Below are 19,496 nucleotides of genomic sequence, written 5' to 3'. Positions count from 1 at the left end.
GGGAGTCTCCTTGTACCTTTTGAATTTATTTACGCTCTTGAAAAGTGTGCTAGTGTCAGACCCTTAATCTCCATCTTTTGAAAAAAAAGTCACATTACTACCATTATTTCACATTTAGCTTCAGTTCTTGTACTTGTCACTGTAGCACTTCCAATGACAGCAGCAGTTCAGGTTTTTCTGGTAACAACTGTATCTCTTTGCATAAGATCCAGAAGATGTAGTATTGTCATTCAAAATACCTGTAAAATTTTGTATTCAGTAAAAACCTCTGCAGATCCATCTAGGATCTTAATGCTTCCATCCTTAAAGAAAGGGAATGTCTGCACAGTTGAAAAGACAGGCAAATTTCAGGTCACTCTTCTCCTTTCTCTTTTGATTTTTACAAATGGAAAGCTAATACTGTTCTTCAAATAAAAAGAGGCCTGGATTGTTTCATACATTACTACTTGCAAAGCCTGCCAAAGACAACAACCTCCACAAAGAACTATACATGCCCAGTTACTCTGGTTTGTATGCTGTCCAAGAAAAGCAGAAACAGAATCATCTTTAAAATACATTTTTAGAATAACATGGGTAAGCTGGGAGAGTAAGAAACTATGTAAGGATGGCAGAGCTTGGGCTATAATTGTGTAATGTTTATTTTATAGCACATAGCAGTTTATAAACTTACCACATCCTTGGGTGGAGGCTCTACTTCCTTCTTTACTTTTTTACCCATTCTAAAAACAAAAAACAAAAAATAAAAGCAGACAAACTCACTCCTGTTTTATAGGAATCATTTTACCAGGGATTTAGGAAAGCTTGCAAGGCAGACCTTCTCATTCATTTGACCCACCTGATCCATTTGAAGATCTCTTTGACATACTAATTTCTATGCAGAAAGTTGTCCCTTATAAACAAAACAAACTTTCTAACACTTGAACACATTTGGTAAAATACAGCTGTTAACAAAACACATAACTAAAAAGAAAGATCTGAGATGTGACAGGCTCAAGCTGTAATGTGGTACAAATACACAATTCTTGCTTTAATTTAGTTTTATCTGCATCTATAAATCATGTATGAACTTGAAAGTCCTATTAGCGTATTTCTCTCTGTCTACACCTTCTATGTTGGCAAACATTCTACACAACTGCAGAATGTACAAATAAGGTCTGCCTTCAAAATGCAGTTCAAATTTCAATTTGAATTCTCTGTTCATATTTCACAGAAGACAAAAATCAGGTCTGCAGGTATTAAGCAGTTCTGCACAGCACAAATTTCACTGGTTTAAAAAAGTTATACCTATTTACACAAAGTACAACTTACACCTTCTGCTTTTTTTTATTAGCACATGTGCACATGAACCAGGAAGACCATCTCCGCTGCATCTATAGTAGCTTCTGAAACATACGGATGTAATACCTCATGTGGACCTAATTTCATGTAGCTTGCAAAACTTCAGCAGAGCCTTCCACTCTACAGCTACAGGCAAAAGTAAAGAGCAACATAACCCACTAGCACTACCTATGTCTAGAACATAACCCAAGTTATGCCAAACTTAGGTTTGTTTTAACACTATGTAAAAGTGAAATGTGCACTGTTAGTACCCATTAGAAACTCCTCCATTAGTTCTCAAAAGGAAACCACACATTAAACCTCAGCCAGACTGCCTGTGGTATAAGAGGTTTTTCTGGTGCAGTATGAGCTGCAGCCTGGCTGGTTACAAAAGTCAAGGCTATTGTTTGTTGTGTTCAACAAAAATCTGGAGCTCTTATTGAATCCTCTGAATTTTTTTTAGGTATTGTTCCTATACTGGCTTCTTGAACTGTAAGGCGGCAGTAGTGAAACCAGTTCATATGCACATTCTAAAAATGGATCTGAAATATAAATTTTCGTAAGCAGGTCACTCATTATAGTTTTGAGATGAAGACCCATACAATCAAAGATTCTTCACCTCCCATCTGCTTTACCCTTGTGCATATATACACACGCACATGAAAACACACACACCCCCCAGAATTCAGTATTTCAGAAAGTGCAGCTTTGGCTTGAGACAGATTAACTTATATAAAGAAAGCATAAGGACAAATTACTAATAGTATATTCAACAAAAATGATGGACATACTACCTTCTGATTTATGCAGTCACTGTAGAAAGTAAGCATCATGCACACATACAAGAATCAGATTTACAAGGACCAGGAAATACTGGTTATTAAAACTGTGTTAAATCCTGATATGGACATATGAACATTTATTTAGAAATATTCAGTTCAGCTCAATTAATTTCAAATATAAACTAAGCTAAAGTAATAAAAAGCAATTTTAATTTTGAATGAGTTTAGGTTTAAACCAAACTATTTTAAGAAGTTAATTCATGTAGAAGTATTTATAATGTTGTAAAATTAATGTTCATAGATTCAAATAATTATACATATTCCAAAACTGTGAATAACTAAAGCCTTTAACTGTAAAAATTTCTTCACACTGTACAATTACATCCAACTTCTGAGAATATTTTCAAGACACACATTCTTCTACATCTTCAGAAATATTTGGTTCCTTGGTAATATTAAAAAAGCAGTATGATCTGTAGCAACAAGCACACAGAACTGGCCAATTATTGTGGATTACACCCCTCAGTCTGTTTCTTTGCTGCAGTTATTATTCTGGATTTCAATGCATTCTGCCATCAAATGTTGCTCTTAGCTTTGTTCCCATAAAGCGCTCTGCATTCAACAGTCATCCTCTGACTCGAAGCAATGATGCACATGGAATTCTTTGGCTTACTGATAATTAAAAATGTGTCTTCTGCATTAAATTTTGATTTTCAGACAATCAATGTGTACAGGTATTGAAAGGCCACTGACCCATGAAAGAACTTCTTATTCAAATACCTTTCTCTCCATGATAGCTGCATGTTGCCTTTTCTCAGTAGGTTTACAGTATGCTTATCTTTGATTCTCAGTTTACTATTCTAAATATTTAGAATTCAGAAAAAAACTAGCAGGATTTAGATTTTTAAATGTGATTAAATGCTGGGTGTATCTTACCTGAAAAACCTCTTTTAAAAACTAAAACTCTTTTCACTAGTAATTAAGTGTAATTAATTAAATTAAATAATTACTGGAGAAACTGGCTGCTCAGGGCTTGGATATGCGTGCTCTGCACTGGGTGAAACCTGGCTGGCTGGCCGGGCCCAAGGAGCGGTGGTGAACGGAGTCAAACGCCGTTGGTGGCCGGTCACAAGTGGTGTCCCCCAGGGCTCAGTCCTGGGGCCAGTCCTGTTTAATCTCTTCATCCATGATCTGGGGGGATCGGGTGCCCCTCAGCCAGTGTGCAGAGGGCACCAAGCGGGGGGAGCGCTGATCTGCTGGGGGGCAGGAGGCTCTGCAGGGGGGTCTGGGCAGGCCGGGCCCATGGCCGAGGCCGGTTGTAGGACGTTCAACAGGGAGAAGTGCCGGGTCCTGCACTGGGGACACAAGAGCCCCACGCAGCGCTACGGGCTGGGGAAGGGTGGCTGGGAAGCTGCTGGGCAGTGGAAGACCTGGGGCAGCTGGTCAACAGCCGGCTGAACATGAGCCAGCAGTGTGCCCACGTGGCCAAGAAGGCCAACAGCATCCTGGCTTGTATCCAAAGCAGTGTGGCCAGCAGGGCCAGGGAAGTGATTGTCCCCCTGTGCTCTGCACTGGTGAGATCGCACCTCAAATACCGTGTTCAGTTTTGGGCCCCTCACTACAAGGCAGACATTGAGGTGCTGAAGTGTGTCCAAAGGAGAACAACGAAACTGGTGAAGGTTCTAGACCACAAGACTTAACAGGAACAGCTGAGGGAATGGGGGTTGTTTAGCCTGGAGAAAAGGAGGCTCAGGGGAAGCCTTATTGATCTCTACAGCTACCTTAGAGGAGGTTGTAGACAGGTGAGTGTTGGTCTTTTCTCCAAAGTAACAAGTGACAGGACAAGAGGAAACAGCCTCAAGTTGTGCCAGGGGAGGTTTAGATTGGATATTAGGAAACAGTTCTTCACTGAAAGGGTTATCCAGCATTGGAACAGGCTGCCCCAGGGAAGTGGTTGAGTCACCACCCCTGGAGGTATTTAAGATGTCCTGGTTTCATCTGGGATAGGGTTAATTTTCTTCTTAGTACCTGGTGCAGTGCTGTGTTTTGGATTTGGTGTGAGAACAATGTTGATAGAACACTGATGTTTTAGGTTGTTGCTGGGTGATGTTTATACAAAGTCAAGGACCTTTAAGTTCCTTGGGCCCTGCCAGTGAGAGGGCTGGAGGGGCATGGGAAACTGGGAGGGGACACAGCCAGGGCAGGTGACCCAAACTAGCTAAAGCAATATTCCATACCATGCAATGTCATGTGGAGTATATATAAGCTGGGGGAAGAAGGAGGAAGGGGGGAGGACATTTGGCATTATGGCATTTGTCTTCCCAAGTAACCATTATGCACGATGGAGCTTGGCTTTCCTGGAGATGGCTGAACACCTGCCTGCCCATGGGAAGTACTGAATGAATTCCTTGTTTTGCTTTGCTTGTGTGCACAGTTTTTGCTTTATCTATTAAAGTGTCTTTATCTCAACCCACAGGTTTTCTCACTTTCACTCTTCTGGTACTCTCCCCCATCCCACTGCGAGGGGAGTGAGTGAGCGGCTGCATGGAGCTTGGTCACCAGCCAGGGTTAAACCATGACAGACATGCAGATGTGGTGTTTAGGGACGTGATTTTGTTGTGGACTTGACAGTGTTATGTTGTTGGACTCAATGATCTCAAAGGTCTTTTCCAACATAAATAATTCTATAATACTATCATTCTAAATCTTAAAGGCAAAATAAAGAATATTCTCATTTGAGCAATATTCTCTACTTGATGTACTGTAGGTTTCTATAATCATAGAGGCATACTTTTTCCACATATATTTTTTGAGATTAAAGGGTTGATTGTTTTAAATCATGTAGAACTAGAGGTAATAAAGGACACTGACATAACAGATGTAGTCCATGCACAGTGAAGTAATCTATGAAGTTATCATATGAAGTAGTTTCTATGCTACTTCCTGTCCTCCACCTGAAATTTATTGCCTTCAGTGGTGGGCAGCCTGCTTTGCTTTGCTCCTACCCTGTTCCAGTGCAGTGTTCTCATCAGGTGTTGTCTCTCAGCCAGCAGCACAGTCATTACGTCTAACTAAATCCTTATTCCAAAACTACGATCCCCAACACACACCCTCAGCTCTGACTATTCTTGGTGCCAAAGCTCAGCAGACACCACTGTTTCACCCTGAACTTCATTAGGGCCTCCAGCTTTCCCATAGGACCAGAACTATCCCACTGTGAGTATCTTAAGTTAAACCAGTACCCAGAAACTATGAGCAGTATCCACTAAACTAATTAGGCATCAGTACTTAAGTTAGTCACTCTACCTGATAATCAGTGGAGATCTAGTCAATGTATTCAATAGGTCTTAAGGCAGATTAATCCTAAAGTAGGTTATCTAAAATTGAATTGCACCTTAAAAATAAATACTTTTTCCTCAGACCAAAAACAGAGCCTAGAGTTGCTAGCTCATGTATTGACATTTACATTGACATCTAAATTTAGTGAGATAAACTTATTACCCTGTTTCTCCACATGAAGCCACATGCTAGGCCTGGCAGATACTATCACAGTAGACAGAGCATTAGCAGAACTAGGCATGACAAAACACAGCCACCTTTTCTTTTTAAAAGCTGCTGAAGGAATAGGCCCATCTCCAGTAACATCTCCGTGACTAGAACATTTTACCCATAAGTAGAAAATGATTTTGAGGAAGGTCACAAATGTGGACTTTTTAGTTGAAAAGTGGAACCCTCTTAACCTCCCGGCTATTATATCATGAACTGGCACCTCTGCCACATCAAATATAATCAGGAAATATTACCTAGTTTTTTAGAGTTGTTGCAGATGCCTGACAAAAGGAGAGACTCCAAGTACTAGATTGTAAGATAATGATGGCCATGATCCCTGTACTTCATTTTATTGTCTTGGTCTGGGAATCTCTGCTTGGTGTGAAACGTTTCTCTTGGACTGCAAATCTGAGATAACCACTTATTTCTAGTCACTCTAATTTTTCTTTCTTTTTTTTTTTTTTAAATACCAGATGATGGATAGCAAGTGAGCTTTAACAAAAAAAAGGTCTATAAAGCATACTTTGAAATATGAGGAAAGTCTTATGGTGGTTTTTCTGTTCAAAATACTGAAACCTTTACAGTATGGAGTATATATCTGTACTATCAGAGTCCTGTTGCATACATGTAAAGACCATAATATTTTGTGGTTTTATGCTGGGCAATGCATTTAGAAAACATTAATTGTTCCATTTGCATTTTCTGTTTTCTAAAACATTAAATATTTGACACAACCTAAGACCCTGCACATACTGAATGCTAGCAAAGCAGGAGACAAAGAATAAGTCAAAGACACAGCCAGCTGTGGAACTTACCTCTTAGTCAAGGAATCAAAGGTCTCTTCTGAGAGCAATTAGTCCTATGGAAAAGCAACGCAAAGAGAAGGATTTAAGAATAGCTTCTAACCAGGTATTTATTACACAATCCACTTGCGAATTAATTGTCCCATGCTTTAAGATACTTTGAAGCTCTGTTACTACAACCTGGCCATGATTTGTAGGTTCTTCCTGAAAACAATGCACAAGTGAGATTCTTTTTGCCTTCCAAGTGATAATTACGTAATCTCAATTTAGTCTACCTAGGTTAAGTGAAGTCTCGATGCTTCTTCTTGTCTCACAGAAATTAAAATACATTTTCTGTGATAACAATGAAAATTTCCTATAAACTGGTCATCTGCATTGATTACATCAATTAATTTCTGTATGGACACTCTAGTTCTGCTACCTTCCAATGCAATCAAAAGGAAGATACTAAAATTATAATCACAGCAATGGTAGTCTTACTAAATCTTACTGCTTTCTTGAGTCCATAAACTAGTATGCCCTTTGTATGCCGGTCTAAATATCCTCCTCATCATCACAGGTACAGGTACCTTTTTAATAATTAAGAGAGCAACATAGAATAATTTTGAAACTCCCTTCTTTCCTTCTCCCAGATGATTCTTCTGTGTTTCTTCTGTCCTACTCCTTAAATACAGATTAACAGACTCCCCTTGCCCAGTGTTGTAATGCCACTGCAAGCATTAGTACATTATAAAAAACTTGGCTTCACAGAAGAGAGTTAAAAAGAGGTACCAGGTCCAATTTAATATTCAGTTGCTGAAGATATATGCTGTATGAAAATAATACATTATATAAGAGACCAATTAAGTCAAGATCTTTGAACCTGCCCACTGTTTTATCTGTGCCCATGTGTATTAGGCAAAAAATGATTAGGATTAAGTCAAGAATTAGCTACAGTGCAACAGATGTTAACTAACCAAACTTAACTAGAACCTGTTCCTAGATAAAAGATAACATTTTCTATTTTAATTCAGCTGGGCAAAGTCCATCCCCCTGTACACCCCCCCTCAAATACATTCTGATCATTCTGACAGTTCATTTAAAGATTACATTTTTTCCAACCATCTATGTGTTTGTAAATTATACAATGCACAAAACAAAAGATTCACTAAAAAAAATACTGAGAGACGCAGAGTGGAGGACTCTGCAAGCAAACCCTTAAAACCAAAATGAGTTTGTAGTTAGATGCCAGGCTGAGGAAATAGCTATGAGAGAAAAAAGGTGGGGATTTTAGGTAAGCTAAAAAATAATACAAATATTCATTTAAAATCTCAGAACTCAACATACATTGATACTTTTTATTTGCATTCTGATATCACATTGACATTCATCTGTTACTTTCAAAAGCACAAGGATAGATGCTTAGATTTTTAACAAAAGCCAAGATTCTCAGGTATTTGATTCCACAACCTGATGCTGTGAAAATAGGCAAGATTGGCAATAAAATTTTGACTCATGTACATCCTCTGATTGATAACAGCACCTTTTTTCATACTGCCCAAGGACCATACTTCACCGTTTTCTGAAGCTGAACAGCTTGGTACAGCTAAGTAAGAGGTATACTGTCAGGAGTGTTTCGGTTGTGTTAAGATCCTAAGCTGTAGGGACAGAATGTATTTTCCAATTTGTACAGTGTAAAATATGATGTATGAACGTCAGTAAAAAGAAGTAATGGGAATTACGGAACACGATAGCATTCTTTCCAAATCACAGAATTAATGAGGCCTCAGCACAAAAATCCTCCTTCAGTGAGTAAGAACAGTCTTCCATGGCAGATCAGTATCCCACCTCCAGAATGGTAAGAGCCAAATGCTTCTGATAAATGCATGAAACCAATCCCAAAAGTCAGATTTCCTTCATCTGTTACAGGTTTTTTATTTCCCTAAAGTACAAAGGTTTAGATCTCCTGAAGTTTTTATGTTCTTCCTAACAATAGTAGCTATTTTTATTGTCCACATAAATGCTTAATCCTTTTACTCTTCATTCTTAGTTTGACACGCTATGGCACCCATCCAATTGTCAAGTGTACTGTATAAGGACCTACTCTTTAGATTTTAAAAATATGTAAACAGTTTAAATGTGTTATTCAATTCAACACAATATCCCCTTGTTCTTGTACTACAACTTCAGTTAAAAGATGCCCTGACTTGATCTTTTAGGCTTTCTTTTATAACTCCCTGTACATTTTGATTTATCACCTTTCTAAGCTGCCTTAATTATTTTTACTGTATAGCTTTTCCAGACATATATGTTTCTTGTCTCAGAGTCCCTCTGTGACTGTTAAATCTTTCTCAGACATGATGACCCTAACCTGAAATACCATAATCAGTTCTAGAACACTACTGATTTATTCCAGTGACATTATAACTTTTTGGGTATTAATTTTTACCCAATTTCCTCAGTGAAGATCTTCACTACACTATCCACATATGGTGAGCAGGTAATTTTCTCAGTTGATCACAATTAATTTAAGTTCATTGTTGAAGAGTATATTGTTCCACATAGTCCCGACAGTGTAAATTACATTGGTTTCATCAACAATGAATTTTATCTGTCACACTGCTACCAGTTCACCTAACTGCAGAAGAGCTCTCGGAAGTTTCTAGCAGTCTTCTTTAGTTGTAACATAAATTACTTTATCTCACTAGAAAATTTTGATTTCTCTATGTTATTGCTCATTTCCAAATTATAATGAACATATTAAATAACAACAGACCTAGGATCTATCCTTGGAGAATCTAAGCTATGACAACCTGAATGAAAGGAGAGTTTTAGAAATTATGTCTGTGATTTTAAATGTCTCACTGAGACACATAGTGAAATCCCTCATCCCATAAGAAAGAAACTAAAGAAAAATTGACTTAATCTAAACCAAATGAGAGACAGTAGTTACACAACCACTGCATGAGCAATAATAGCAGGACACTTCTCATACAGAAGTCAAAGATGGTCTGCCTTAGGAAGACAGACATTTTAAAGACTAGTAAAAAATTAAATACATGCCTTTTTTTAGCCAGCTGTGCCATCTACATGTCTTAAAATGAATGCTTCCTTCTGCTAGCTTCACAGGGACACTGGGTGAAAGGGACATTCTGATCAAACTTATTCCCCTGCCCCATCACAGCCACCGCATCATATTAATCCCATCTGATACCTCTCACGCTGTACCTTAAAAACTGTTAGGTACTTTGTTCCCACTTCTCTTGTTAAAAAAGCTGTTCCACAAGCCAAATGCTCAGACACCCAAGGACCTTTTTTAATTTAAATTTAGTCTGCATTTATTCATGACAAGTTTGCTGTATTTGTGTCATGTTCAGCCATTTGTCAATTAGTTTCTTTGCCGGCATGTATTAAAACATTATTTATACTAAATATTTATACTATATACTATATATTTACTATGTTCTAGACATACTATATAGTATACTATATATACACTATATATATAGTTACATATATAGAATCAGAATACAATTAGAATCATAGAATAGTTTGGGTTGGAAGGGACCTTTAAAGGTCATTATAGTTCAACCCCCTGCCATGGCAGGGACACCTTCCACTACACCAGCTGTCTCAAAGCGCCATCCTGCCTGGCCTTGAGCACTGCCAGGGATGGGGCATCCACAGCTTCTCTGGGCAACCTGTTCCAGTGCCTCACCACTCTCACAGGGAAGTATTTCTTCCTTATATCGAAACTAAATCTACCCTCTTTCCGTTTAAAACCATTCTCCCTTCTCCTATCACTACATGCCCTTGTAAAAAGTCCCTCTCCAGCTTTCTTGTAGGCCCCATTCAGGTACTGGAAGGCTCCTATAAGGTCTCCCTGGAGTCTTCTCTGCTCCAGGCTTAACAACCCCAAATCTCCCAGCCTGTCTTCATAGGTGAGGCACTTTAGTCCTCTGATCATCTTCAGGGCCCTCCTCTATTTGAAAATAAAAAACATATCCCACCTCAGATTTAATTTTGTTAAAGAACTCTTCTAATTTCCTCAAAGAAAGTGATTCTTCCCACATCATCCTCATAAACTCTTAAGTCAACCTCTTGAAAACACGGATGACCTGAGCTGAACACAGCATCCCAGATAAAGCCTCTGTCTTGTTTAAAATTGTACTCATACTCCTTTGTCAACACTGGAAATACCTCAGCTATGCTACTATTATGTTCATTACTTTTATTATTACGCCAAACTGCAAGGGTAGCCCTGTCATTTAATTTTAACTGTTCATTTACCAGCATTTAATATATTAACAGCTTAAAAAAAAAAAAGATTAAATTTGTTACAGTTTACGACAAATACAGGTAGGAGGTTTGCAAACCGAAGTAGGAACTATAGGATGTATAAACCCATGTTGGCATTCATTGTGGTGTTAGCAGAACATCAGATAATCTGAAAATGGCAACATGATAAATATCACAAAAATGAAGGGAAATAAAAAATGTTGCTTCCATTCACTTTCAACAGAGGTAAGAAAGTGAGCTTGCTCACAGTCAAGGAACAACAGAAAGCAGATGTGTTTATCTTGCATAGGTTAAAATAATACAGTATCAGACTACCTTATATAGATGATAACTTCAGATTAGCAGTAAGATTATGAGAGTTCTGTTCTACAGATAATACTCCTCTGTCATCAAATCCATGCTTTGGTTTGAAATTCCTGTCTGCAGATGCCCCCAAACCTTTGAAACATCAATAATTTTTTTTTCCTTATCTATTATCCATACAATTTTAGGTCTCATACCTTTCAGGTTACTGTCACACATAAATTCTATGTATCTTATCTGTAAGTGCACTGTTTTCTTTGTTCATATTACATATCCAAATTTTTAAATAAAATTATTTTCCTCTACCATATAAGTTTCCTTAGGGCAGGTCCACTGCAGTTCCTTGCTTCCCAGTTCACATCTGGAAGTACTGGTCACAGTCACCCTCTGCTGAAAAAGCCCACCCGTGCCTTTCAGTTCCTTTGCTGACGCCAATCCCTGAACTCCCAGTTTCCAGTAGGAAATACTGTCAGGAGCCCCCAGGTGCAGGATTTGCTCTGCCTGGTTTTAAATGTTATTTATGTTCATTCTGATACACTTCAGCTGTTACTAAATCTTAAAAATTTATTATAAATCTTGCAACTGTCACTGCTGTTCTTAAAGGTGTGGGTGCCAATACCGAGCAGAGAGTAAGTTTTTAGGTTTTTTTGGTTGTGGTTGGAGGAGATGTCAGCGTACGCCTTTAATAATAATAATACCAATGAGAAAGAACGATTCTTTTTTAACTTTGACTCGTGACTTTCGAAAGGCTGCAGCCAGGCGGCTCTCAGCTCGCCGCGCAGCGCTGAGGCGCCGAGCGCGCCGTGCGGCGGGGCGCGCAGCTGGGCAGCCCCCGAGGGCAGCGGCCCCGCCCGCACAGCGCCGCGCCGGCCCCGCCGGCCGCCTGCCGCGCCCGCGCCGCCAGGGCTCCCACCGGCGGCTCGCCACCGACACAAAACGGATTATTTCTGCTTGCTTGGAGCTGTCAGCGCCCAAGCCCCCGGCCCTCGCGCTACCTGCCCCCTTACGTGCCCCTCTCCTCAGGCGCCGCTGCTGCTCTCCGCGGAGACACCGACCCACCGCCCGCGCCAGACCTGCCGCCACCCACCCTAGAGAGGCGGGCCGGGAGCAGCCCCCACTCACCCGCCGCGCCCGGGCACGACGCGCCGCCCGGGGGCGATCACGCAGCAGCGGCCCGCACCGGTGTTTCGCCAGTTGCTAGGCGACACCTGCGGCGCATGCGCGGGCCGCCGCGCGGGGGAGCGGGCGGGAAAGTGGGGCGGGAAGGTGGGGCGGGCTGGGCGCGCCTGAGGGGTGCCTGCGGCCACCGCCGCCGCTATTCCCATCGCCTCTTCTCCCGTTTCCCAGTAGTCCCTGGGCAGCGGCTTCAGGCGTGTTCGTTTAATATGGATCTCCAGAGCCCCGGGGAGTGATTTCACCATGACACATGCATTAATCCATTTTGTCACAATTTATCCCGACTCCAAAGTGCTGGTAACACATCTTTGAGGGAAGCATTAAGTCATTAATAGCGATGAGCTGGGGCAGTGATGAAAAAATAAATCAGTCTGTCTCAAAATTAAAGGAAAAGGCTACTTTCTCACCCAAAGAATACAATTTCTGAAAATTAATAAAAATGTACACTCAGTCTATGAAAGCTGCCATGTTCACGCCTGCCTTTTGTGGTCTTTTTTTTCTCTTGTTCCTGTTTCACTATCAATTTTCAGTGCAATCATGAAAAAAGTTGGAAAAGCCATCTGTTCTTGAGAGGAACAGATAAAAGTTAGCGACTTAGAGCAAGGTGCAGGCAGATCTCTGCCAGAGCATCACCTATTGAGGCCCCACTGGTGAGACATCAGCACAGGGTTTTGCCAGAGGGCCGAAAGAGTTATCTCATTTCTATCATCAGCTCTGGTTTGATGATTAAGAAAGCCATGCTGTACAGATAATGTGCTATTCTCAGAATATTAATTCATTGTTGTATTATTTTTTGCCAGCCAGGGATATTTTGGAAGGAATACTAAGCCAAATTCTGGAATCAAGTAACATTTTCTAGCTTGAAATTGCTATCGGCAACTGCAGAAGTAACAGGAAACAAGCAAATACGATCATTTTGGGGCTTCAAAGTCATGTAGTAATAGGTAAAGAAATTACAGCTGCTATCAACTCTCTCCCGTGATTCCTTTTAATCACAAATCTCATTGTTTCTCCCCAGATTTCTAATAATGTTGCTCTTCAAGGATAAATGCAGTTCTATTTTTATAAGCCGTACCAATCTGTTGAGATCATAGCACAAACAGATCCTGGCCTTACACTACCATAATAGATGCGTACCATCATAATAGAAGAGCTGGTGGGTCATTTTTAGATATAATCAAGCTACACGTGTGAGGATGTCTCATTCCACTTTCAACATCAGCACTCCCATAGAAAATTTACAGAGATTTATGATCACCTTCACTGGAAAACAACTGCCATGACAAGTCAAGAACCATACTGACCGGTATCTCAGCAGACAGGAGAAATCACACCGAACGTTTAAGGGCAGTTTATGACTGACCAACGCTCCATGAAGTCTGGCCAACTGATCTGTCATGCTTACAACAGTTAGGAGCACCTCACACTGGCAGAGAAGAAAGAAAATAATTTTGCTGTAGCTTAGTAGAGGCAAGTCATCTGCTTTGCACACTTCTTCATGATCTTTACTTCTTCAAGAATTTGTCTGCTTTCCTATGAAGGAATAGGGCCAAACATCCTGTCAATTTGATTAAATTAAGGCTTCTACAGAAATAAATCAAGTATGGATTAAAAATGTACTTGAAAGAATATTGTGGAACAACATTTTAAATATTTAATTTCAAAAGGGACTTAAATGCATAAGCTACTGCTAAATCAAAGTATTTGTTGAATTTAAGTGTTGGAAATTTGCATGCTGAGGTGTTTGAAATTATCTTTCTAGTGTTACTGAAAGCACCACTGGGGGAGTAATTTCTCATTTCCTGAAACGTCAGAAGTGGAATTACTATTTGCTGGATTGCTTGTCTGAAATAATTCTTTTTTCCATTTAAGAAAAAAATCAATCATAATTTATGCTTTAAGAAATACCTGATGACATACAGTACAAACAGTCTTGTCATATAACTTGTTTTATATCAGTCTGAAAAGACACTTAAAAGGGACTTTCCTTTTCTGACAAGAAGCAGCTGGCTTAGGGAGTGATGAATTTACAACGTATCGTCTTGGCATTTCAGTTTGCTATATTACTTCACACATTAAAATACTCAATATCAATGTAAATGGACCTCTTTCTCTAGGGGGAGAAAAAAAAAAGAAATCAAAACAAAGAACAAGCCTTTCATTCTTTTGGCTTGCAAGTAAGATTTGTAAGTCTTCATTTTTCACAGGCACCCTGCCTGCACCAAGTGTATGGTGTGGGAATATTGAAAAATGCTCTCCCAGTGTAGTTGTATTCTCTAGTCAGTTGTTCTTCTATACAATATTAAAACTAAATTAATGGATGATTTATTTTAGCAAATGTATTAATCATAGTTTGTAAATGGCAAATTGCATAGCACTATCATTTGGAAACTGATGACTTGCAGCCACAGCTTGTATCTAGACCTACAGCCTAGATCTCTGACTGCTGGTAGTGGTATGTAACGTATGTAACATCAGTTCATGTGTGTATATGTACTTAATATCTTCAGAGACACTCAGAATAGGACAAGCAGTTCAGCAGTAAAAGTTTTAAGCCAGGAGTTGAGATGATAGACTTCCTGTATAATCCTGAAAAAAATACATAATAAAATGAAAACAATTTGGTTGTTTAACTGGAATGACCAAATACTTTTGTATTTCTATACTTGAATTTCTGCCTATGAAACCAGCACCTTCTGAAGTCCTTGTCATACACAATGTTTTGGACTGAGGTTCATTAAAGTCCTTAAATACTGTTGCTGGAAAGTATAAGCATTACAAAATTAGGAAGGGTATGCTTAAGTGGTATCTAGTACATCAATAGGTGGCACACTTGTTTGTTAGGGCATACGTATCCCCAGAAAATGAGACTGTTTTTAGTCACCATGGCTATCACATTTTCTGGTTTTAAAAAACAGTAGTGACCACAGTCAGCTAACATAAATGAACATAAACAAGTGTGGGTTTTATCTACAATGTTTTTTGAAAACTGTAGATGTTATCAGAGATGTTAAGGAATTACTGTAGTGAAAGACTGAAGGAAGGAATAACTGAAGAAATCATCTTTTTGACCTCACATCTAACACAAATCAGATAATTCTGCCTAAATATTTTCACAGTTTTGTAGCAAATACATTTTAAAACATCACTTGTTTTTCCTAAGACATAGATACTTTTTAAGGTTTAACTGAATCAATTCTCTGGGGTACTATAAGTGTCATCATGGACATGCTAAGTTTGATATTGGGTGTTCTCAGAGGCCATAATTTCTTGTGCTGATGAAGTAATACAGAGATTGTGTTTAAAAAAACTGATTTTTCTTGCCCAAATTTCAGTTTACAGCTTCAGTCTTCAAAGATGAAACATTCTGTAGTGTTCTCAGGACAAATTGTGCTGTATTGTTTCTATTCTTATAACAGCACCGATCCTCTGAAGCCTTGCCAAAGGCTGTGTTTCAACAAGGAATGACAACTCCGTTCTTATCTTGGATTTGAAGGCTAGAGTCACAAAAAATAGAAGATAATTTAATGAATATTTTTAATTGTTTCAATACTGGGGCATTAAAATGGGAAATTTTTCTTGGTCAAAGTCTTTGTTCTCTCAATTACAAATTTAGAATCCTCAGAATTTAAGATTTTGGCCCTTTTCTTTCCCTCCCAATGTTTCTTTCTGGGTCAGAGGGGAAATTGAGCAATTTTTTCACTTTTCTTCAGTTCCTCTTCATTAATGTACATAATTTACATAACTCTCAACTCAGAAAACAGTACAGAGTACAGAATTATGGTTTCGTTTTCCTTTTGCTTACTGTGTAGCATTTAAAAAACTTGAGGCAAAATAGGTTTGCAGCTGAGAGAGAGAGAAGAAATCCTCCATGTAGGGATTTTTTTTTTCACCTGGAAATCAGAAAAGAAACAAACATTTTTAAGTTTGAAGTTATGCACACAAGTAATGCAAATAAATTTGCCTGAGAAAGATGCTAGTTTGGATAAAAGTCCCTTTATAACTCTGATTTTTTTTTCTTTTAAATGAAAATGCCCTTTTATGACTAGAAAATGGGTTCAGAGATGAGAAATTGTATTTGAAAGTTGTTTAAAATATCAGTCTATACATTGCTTTTAAATATAATTTATTATATTCCTTAATCTTAGCTGGGGTACCTCTCTGTTGTGCTTTCTGATGTTAAGTTGTGAGAGTATGTAAATAGCTTGTTATTATGGAAATGTTTTTAAGTCAGATACATGTATTTAGGGATACCTAAGTATCTTCAAACTGTTTTCTTCTCTTTCTCCCTCACAGTTTATTAATTAGGAGAATTTCTGTAAAAATCAGAGATCTATTTGTTCCCAAAGTCTACTAATTTTTAAGGAAATACTTGTTTTGGAGTGTTTTTGCTACTCAGACCAGACATGAGAATCCAGCATCTTGCTGGCCAAACGCTTAATGAGCCTGTGGGTAATTTGAAAGATGCCAGCACTGCTGTCTCCAAAGTCTGTTTGTGGTGCCAGGCCTTATTGTTAGAATAGTGTAATTCACAGCTTGAATTAGATCTAGATGTAGATCTATATCTATCAGGCATACTCTTCTTATATTTTTGCTCCTATAAAAGCTAGACAAAGTGGAAGAGGAGCAGAAAAAGCAAGACGAGCTGTGCTTTAGGTCAGTGACCTTGAAACTGCATGGCAATGAATGAGACTGCTGTTTTAACTTGAAATTATTTTTAATTTCACACATATCCTAGCTTGATTAGTAGTAATTTCTTGTTTTGACATGATTTGTGTTGAACATTACATTGACATACTGTCAGCCTACCAAAATGTTACCTATTTCTGGATGTTAAGAAATTGGTGATGAGCCCAGTCATTTTAGGTGCTCGGCAGAGTGTGTTTAGGAGTGTTTGGTAGGCATCTGCACAGAATTCTTTCAGAGTTGTGTTTAGTTTAGGATGCTGAATAAGATGCTAAGAAACATGTTCTGCAACACACCCCTCCTTTGCCTTCTGGTTTTCCTGTGTTCAGTTAGGGGTTGCTGGATCTTGCACTCCCTTTGACTCTCGAAGAAGTATACTTTTTGTGTTTGCCCAGTTTTGATTTCTGAATAGATATATACTAATGCACCTGTTGCTAATCAGAATAGGGCTAAATACTGTGTGGTTTTGCAAAATCACTGTTGTCCAGCACAGCAATAATTTGAGTTCAGTTGCCTTACATGGTTCATTGATAGATAATATGAACACGGCAAAAACCTCCCAATGAGTTTGGAAAGTCTGTGACCTGAGGGTGTGGTTTCCAGTGCAGAGGGTAATGGTATTGAAAAAAGCTTTTAGAGCATAAGTTTGCATTTTGGTTACCTTCCTTGTAATTAGGTAGACACACAAATGACTGTTCCTAGACAGAATGAGGGCTGTCTTTGTGGTACCTCAGAATCTTGATCTTTTCACCATTCAGATTCAGGGACTGTCTTGCAGAAACCAAAACAGGGGTGAGAAGGGGAAGGATGCAAGCTGGAGAGTTCATTGGTTTTAGTCCCTGACCTGGGACACATACTCAAGCCAGTGTTCAGTTTTCAATAACTTTAAAAATATGGAAAGTTACATCTCAATCCTGGACTTTAATGTTTTAAGCTGAAATGTTCTTTCTTTATCAGAAGGTTTAAAAGAAACAGGTACCCAGTGGCTTGGTGGCTTAGGAAGAACACTGGGTGAGGATGGCTCACTAAATTTTGCTCTGGTTTCTGGTTTAAGCTATTGAGGTTTGGTCCTGTACCAATTCCCAGGACTTTTATTCTTGGGAGACTGGTGTTGTGCAGCATTCTTTTACTGTAACATAAAGCAGAATCTGAAAAGTTACTTATTAAGTGCATGCCTCTGTGTTTTGGTGATCATTTAAAATGATTTCTTTACATGATGTACTCTCAATAGATCACTTTTGTAGAAAATGTGTTGTGGCACATGACACAGTATCAGAGCACTGCATCTCAGTGTAAGACTGTAAAGTCTTGCAAGTTATCTGAGATGAACTAAAAAGATAAACATAGCAATTGTATATATATGTCCATAGTATGCACCTCATATCTTCATTAACCAATCCAGGAAGCCACCAACAAATGAACAATTCTGTACCAAAAAGCTATTTTTAGGCCAGGTTGTCTGGTCTCCTTTTCCATTGTGGTTACCCTGAAGTTAAAGGTGCTGTCATAGCCATGTAGAATTACTAGTCAGTGTTTAAATACTGCTGGTTTGTATATTGTTTGTATATTTTCTATATTGTCTTCCTTGTGACATGTGTCATTGGTTAGTATTCAAATTCTGTAATATGGAATCAAAATAGACACACACTTGTAAAATCTAGTGAGTTTAGTTCCTCTTTCCACAACAGCAGAAGTTTCTTTGCTCATAACGCCAAGCCTCCCTACAGACAGCCCCCTCCCAAGAGCTGTTCATCCCTGGGCTACATGACTGCTTGCTACATGTTGTTTTACCAACTACTTTCTGTACCTTCTTTGGATCCTCAATCCATTTCTCCATGCAATAATCCCTAGTATTGGCACCTACATCTAGGTCCCAGCGCCTGGTATGTATGTAGCTCAGTTGTTGGAAGGATCTAGCTGTGCCCTGTATATTGGGCAATGGCTCTTAGTGTGTCTTGGTTTTGGAAAGTCTCTTGCTTCCAAAAAGAAAGGGATGTGGTGACTTCTTACATGTGTGCTGAATGTATGGCATCTTTCATGCCCATGCACTTGCACCAGTGAGTTTTCACAAGCCCTCTTTATCATGTGTCAGCTTCTTCAGTGATTTATAGATCTGGTTTTTTAAACAATGTAACTGCAAGGTAATAAGGGCTAAAGATAATGGTTGGAGAAAGAATAGCTCAAGCAAAAAGACAGAAACTAAGTGATAAGCAACAACAACAATAATAGTAAAATAAGTATTGTAAGTAAATTGCACTGGAGTTAGCAAGGGGACTTGGCGGAATTTGGCTGTCCTGGCACCCATGATGCAGCGTGCTGTTCTGTGCATGATACATCTGTGTAGTTGCACCAATGTTACCTGTCTACAGACAGTATCTGCATCAGTCTTGATAATATAGAGTCTTTTAAATGCTTGGATTTACTTGATGATCTGCATGGCAGTTCAGTGTTGCACTGGCATTTCATTGTAGCTGTGAACTGCTGCAAGCCCTAGTAAAACAGGACCACATGAAGCACCAGATAGAGAAACAGGGTAAGGTGGGGTTTTACAGGAGTTATTTGTAGGCTCTCCTAACTTAGCTGAGTGAAGGAGCCAGCACTG

At 39.1% G+C, this 19,496-nt stretch overlaps 1 protein-coding gene across 9 annotated transcripts in view; it reads right to left on the bottom strand.

Moving 5' to 3' along the window:
• ARMC3 (armadillo repeat containing 3) overlaps nucleotides 1-19,496 on the bottom strand; it is a 96,036-nt gene that overhangs the window by 49,878 nt on the left and 26,662 nt on the right. For 4 of the 9 annotated variants that reach the window (XM_055805278.1, XM_055805273.1, XM_055805279.1 and 1 more), the window contains exons 2-5: nucleotides 16,014-16,101; nucleotides 13,513-13,634; nucleotides 6,464-6,507; nucleotides 671-719 (exon numbers count right to left, since the gene is read on the bottom strand). In XM_055805278.1, coding sequence (XP_055661253.1) covers nucleotides 671-718 — 48 coding nt within the window. In that variant the 5' untranslated portion in view covers nucleotide 719; nucleotides 6,464-6,507; nucleotides 13,513-13,634; nucleotides 16,014-16,101. Of the gene's footprint in view, nucleotides 1-670; nucleotides 720-6,463; nucleotides 6,541-6,587; nucleotides 6,656-13,512; nucleotides 13,635-16,013; nucleotides 16,102-19,496 lie in introns of all 9 variants that reach the window. The other 5 variants (XM_055805277.1, XM_055805280.1, XM_055805274.1 and 2 more) reach the window with 4 other exon arrangements.

The sequence above is a fragment of the Falco peregrinus genome, chromosome 5 (genome assembly GCF_023634155.1).
Source record: "Falco peregrinus isolate bFalPer1 chromosome 5, bFalPer1.pri, whole genome shotgun sequence".
Taxonomy (NCBI): domain Eukaryota; kingdom Metazoa; phylum Chordata; class Aves; order Falconiformes; family Falconidae; genus Falco; species Falco peregrinus.
Note: the sequence above shows the minus strand (reverse complement) of the source record. Positions and strands in the feature narration are given on the sequence as shown.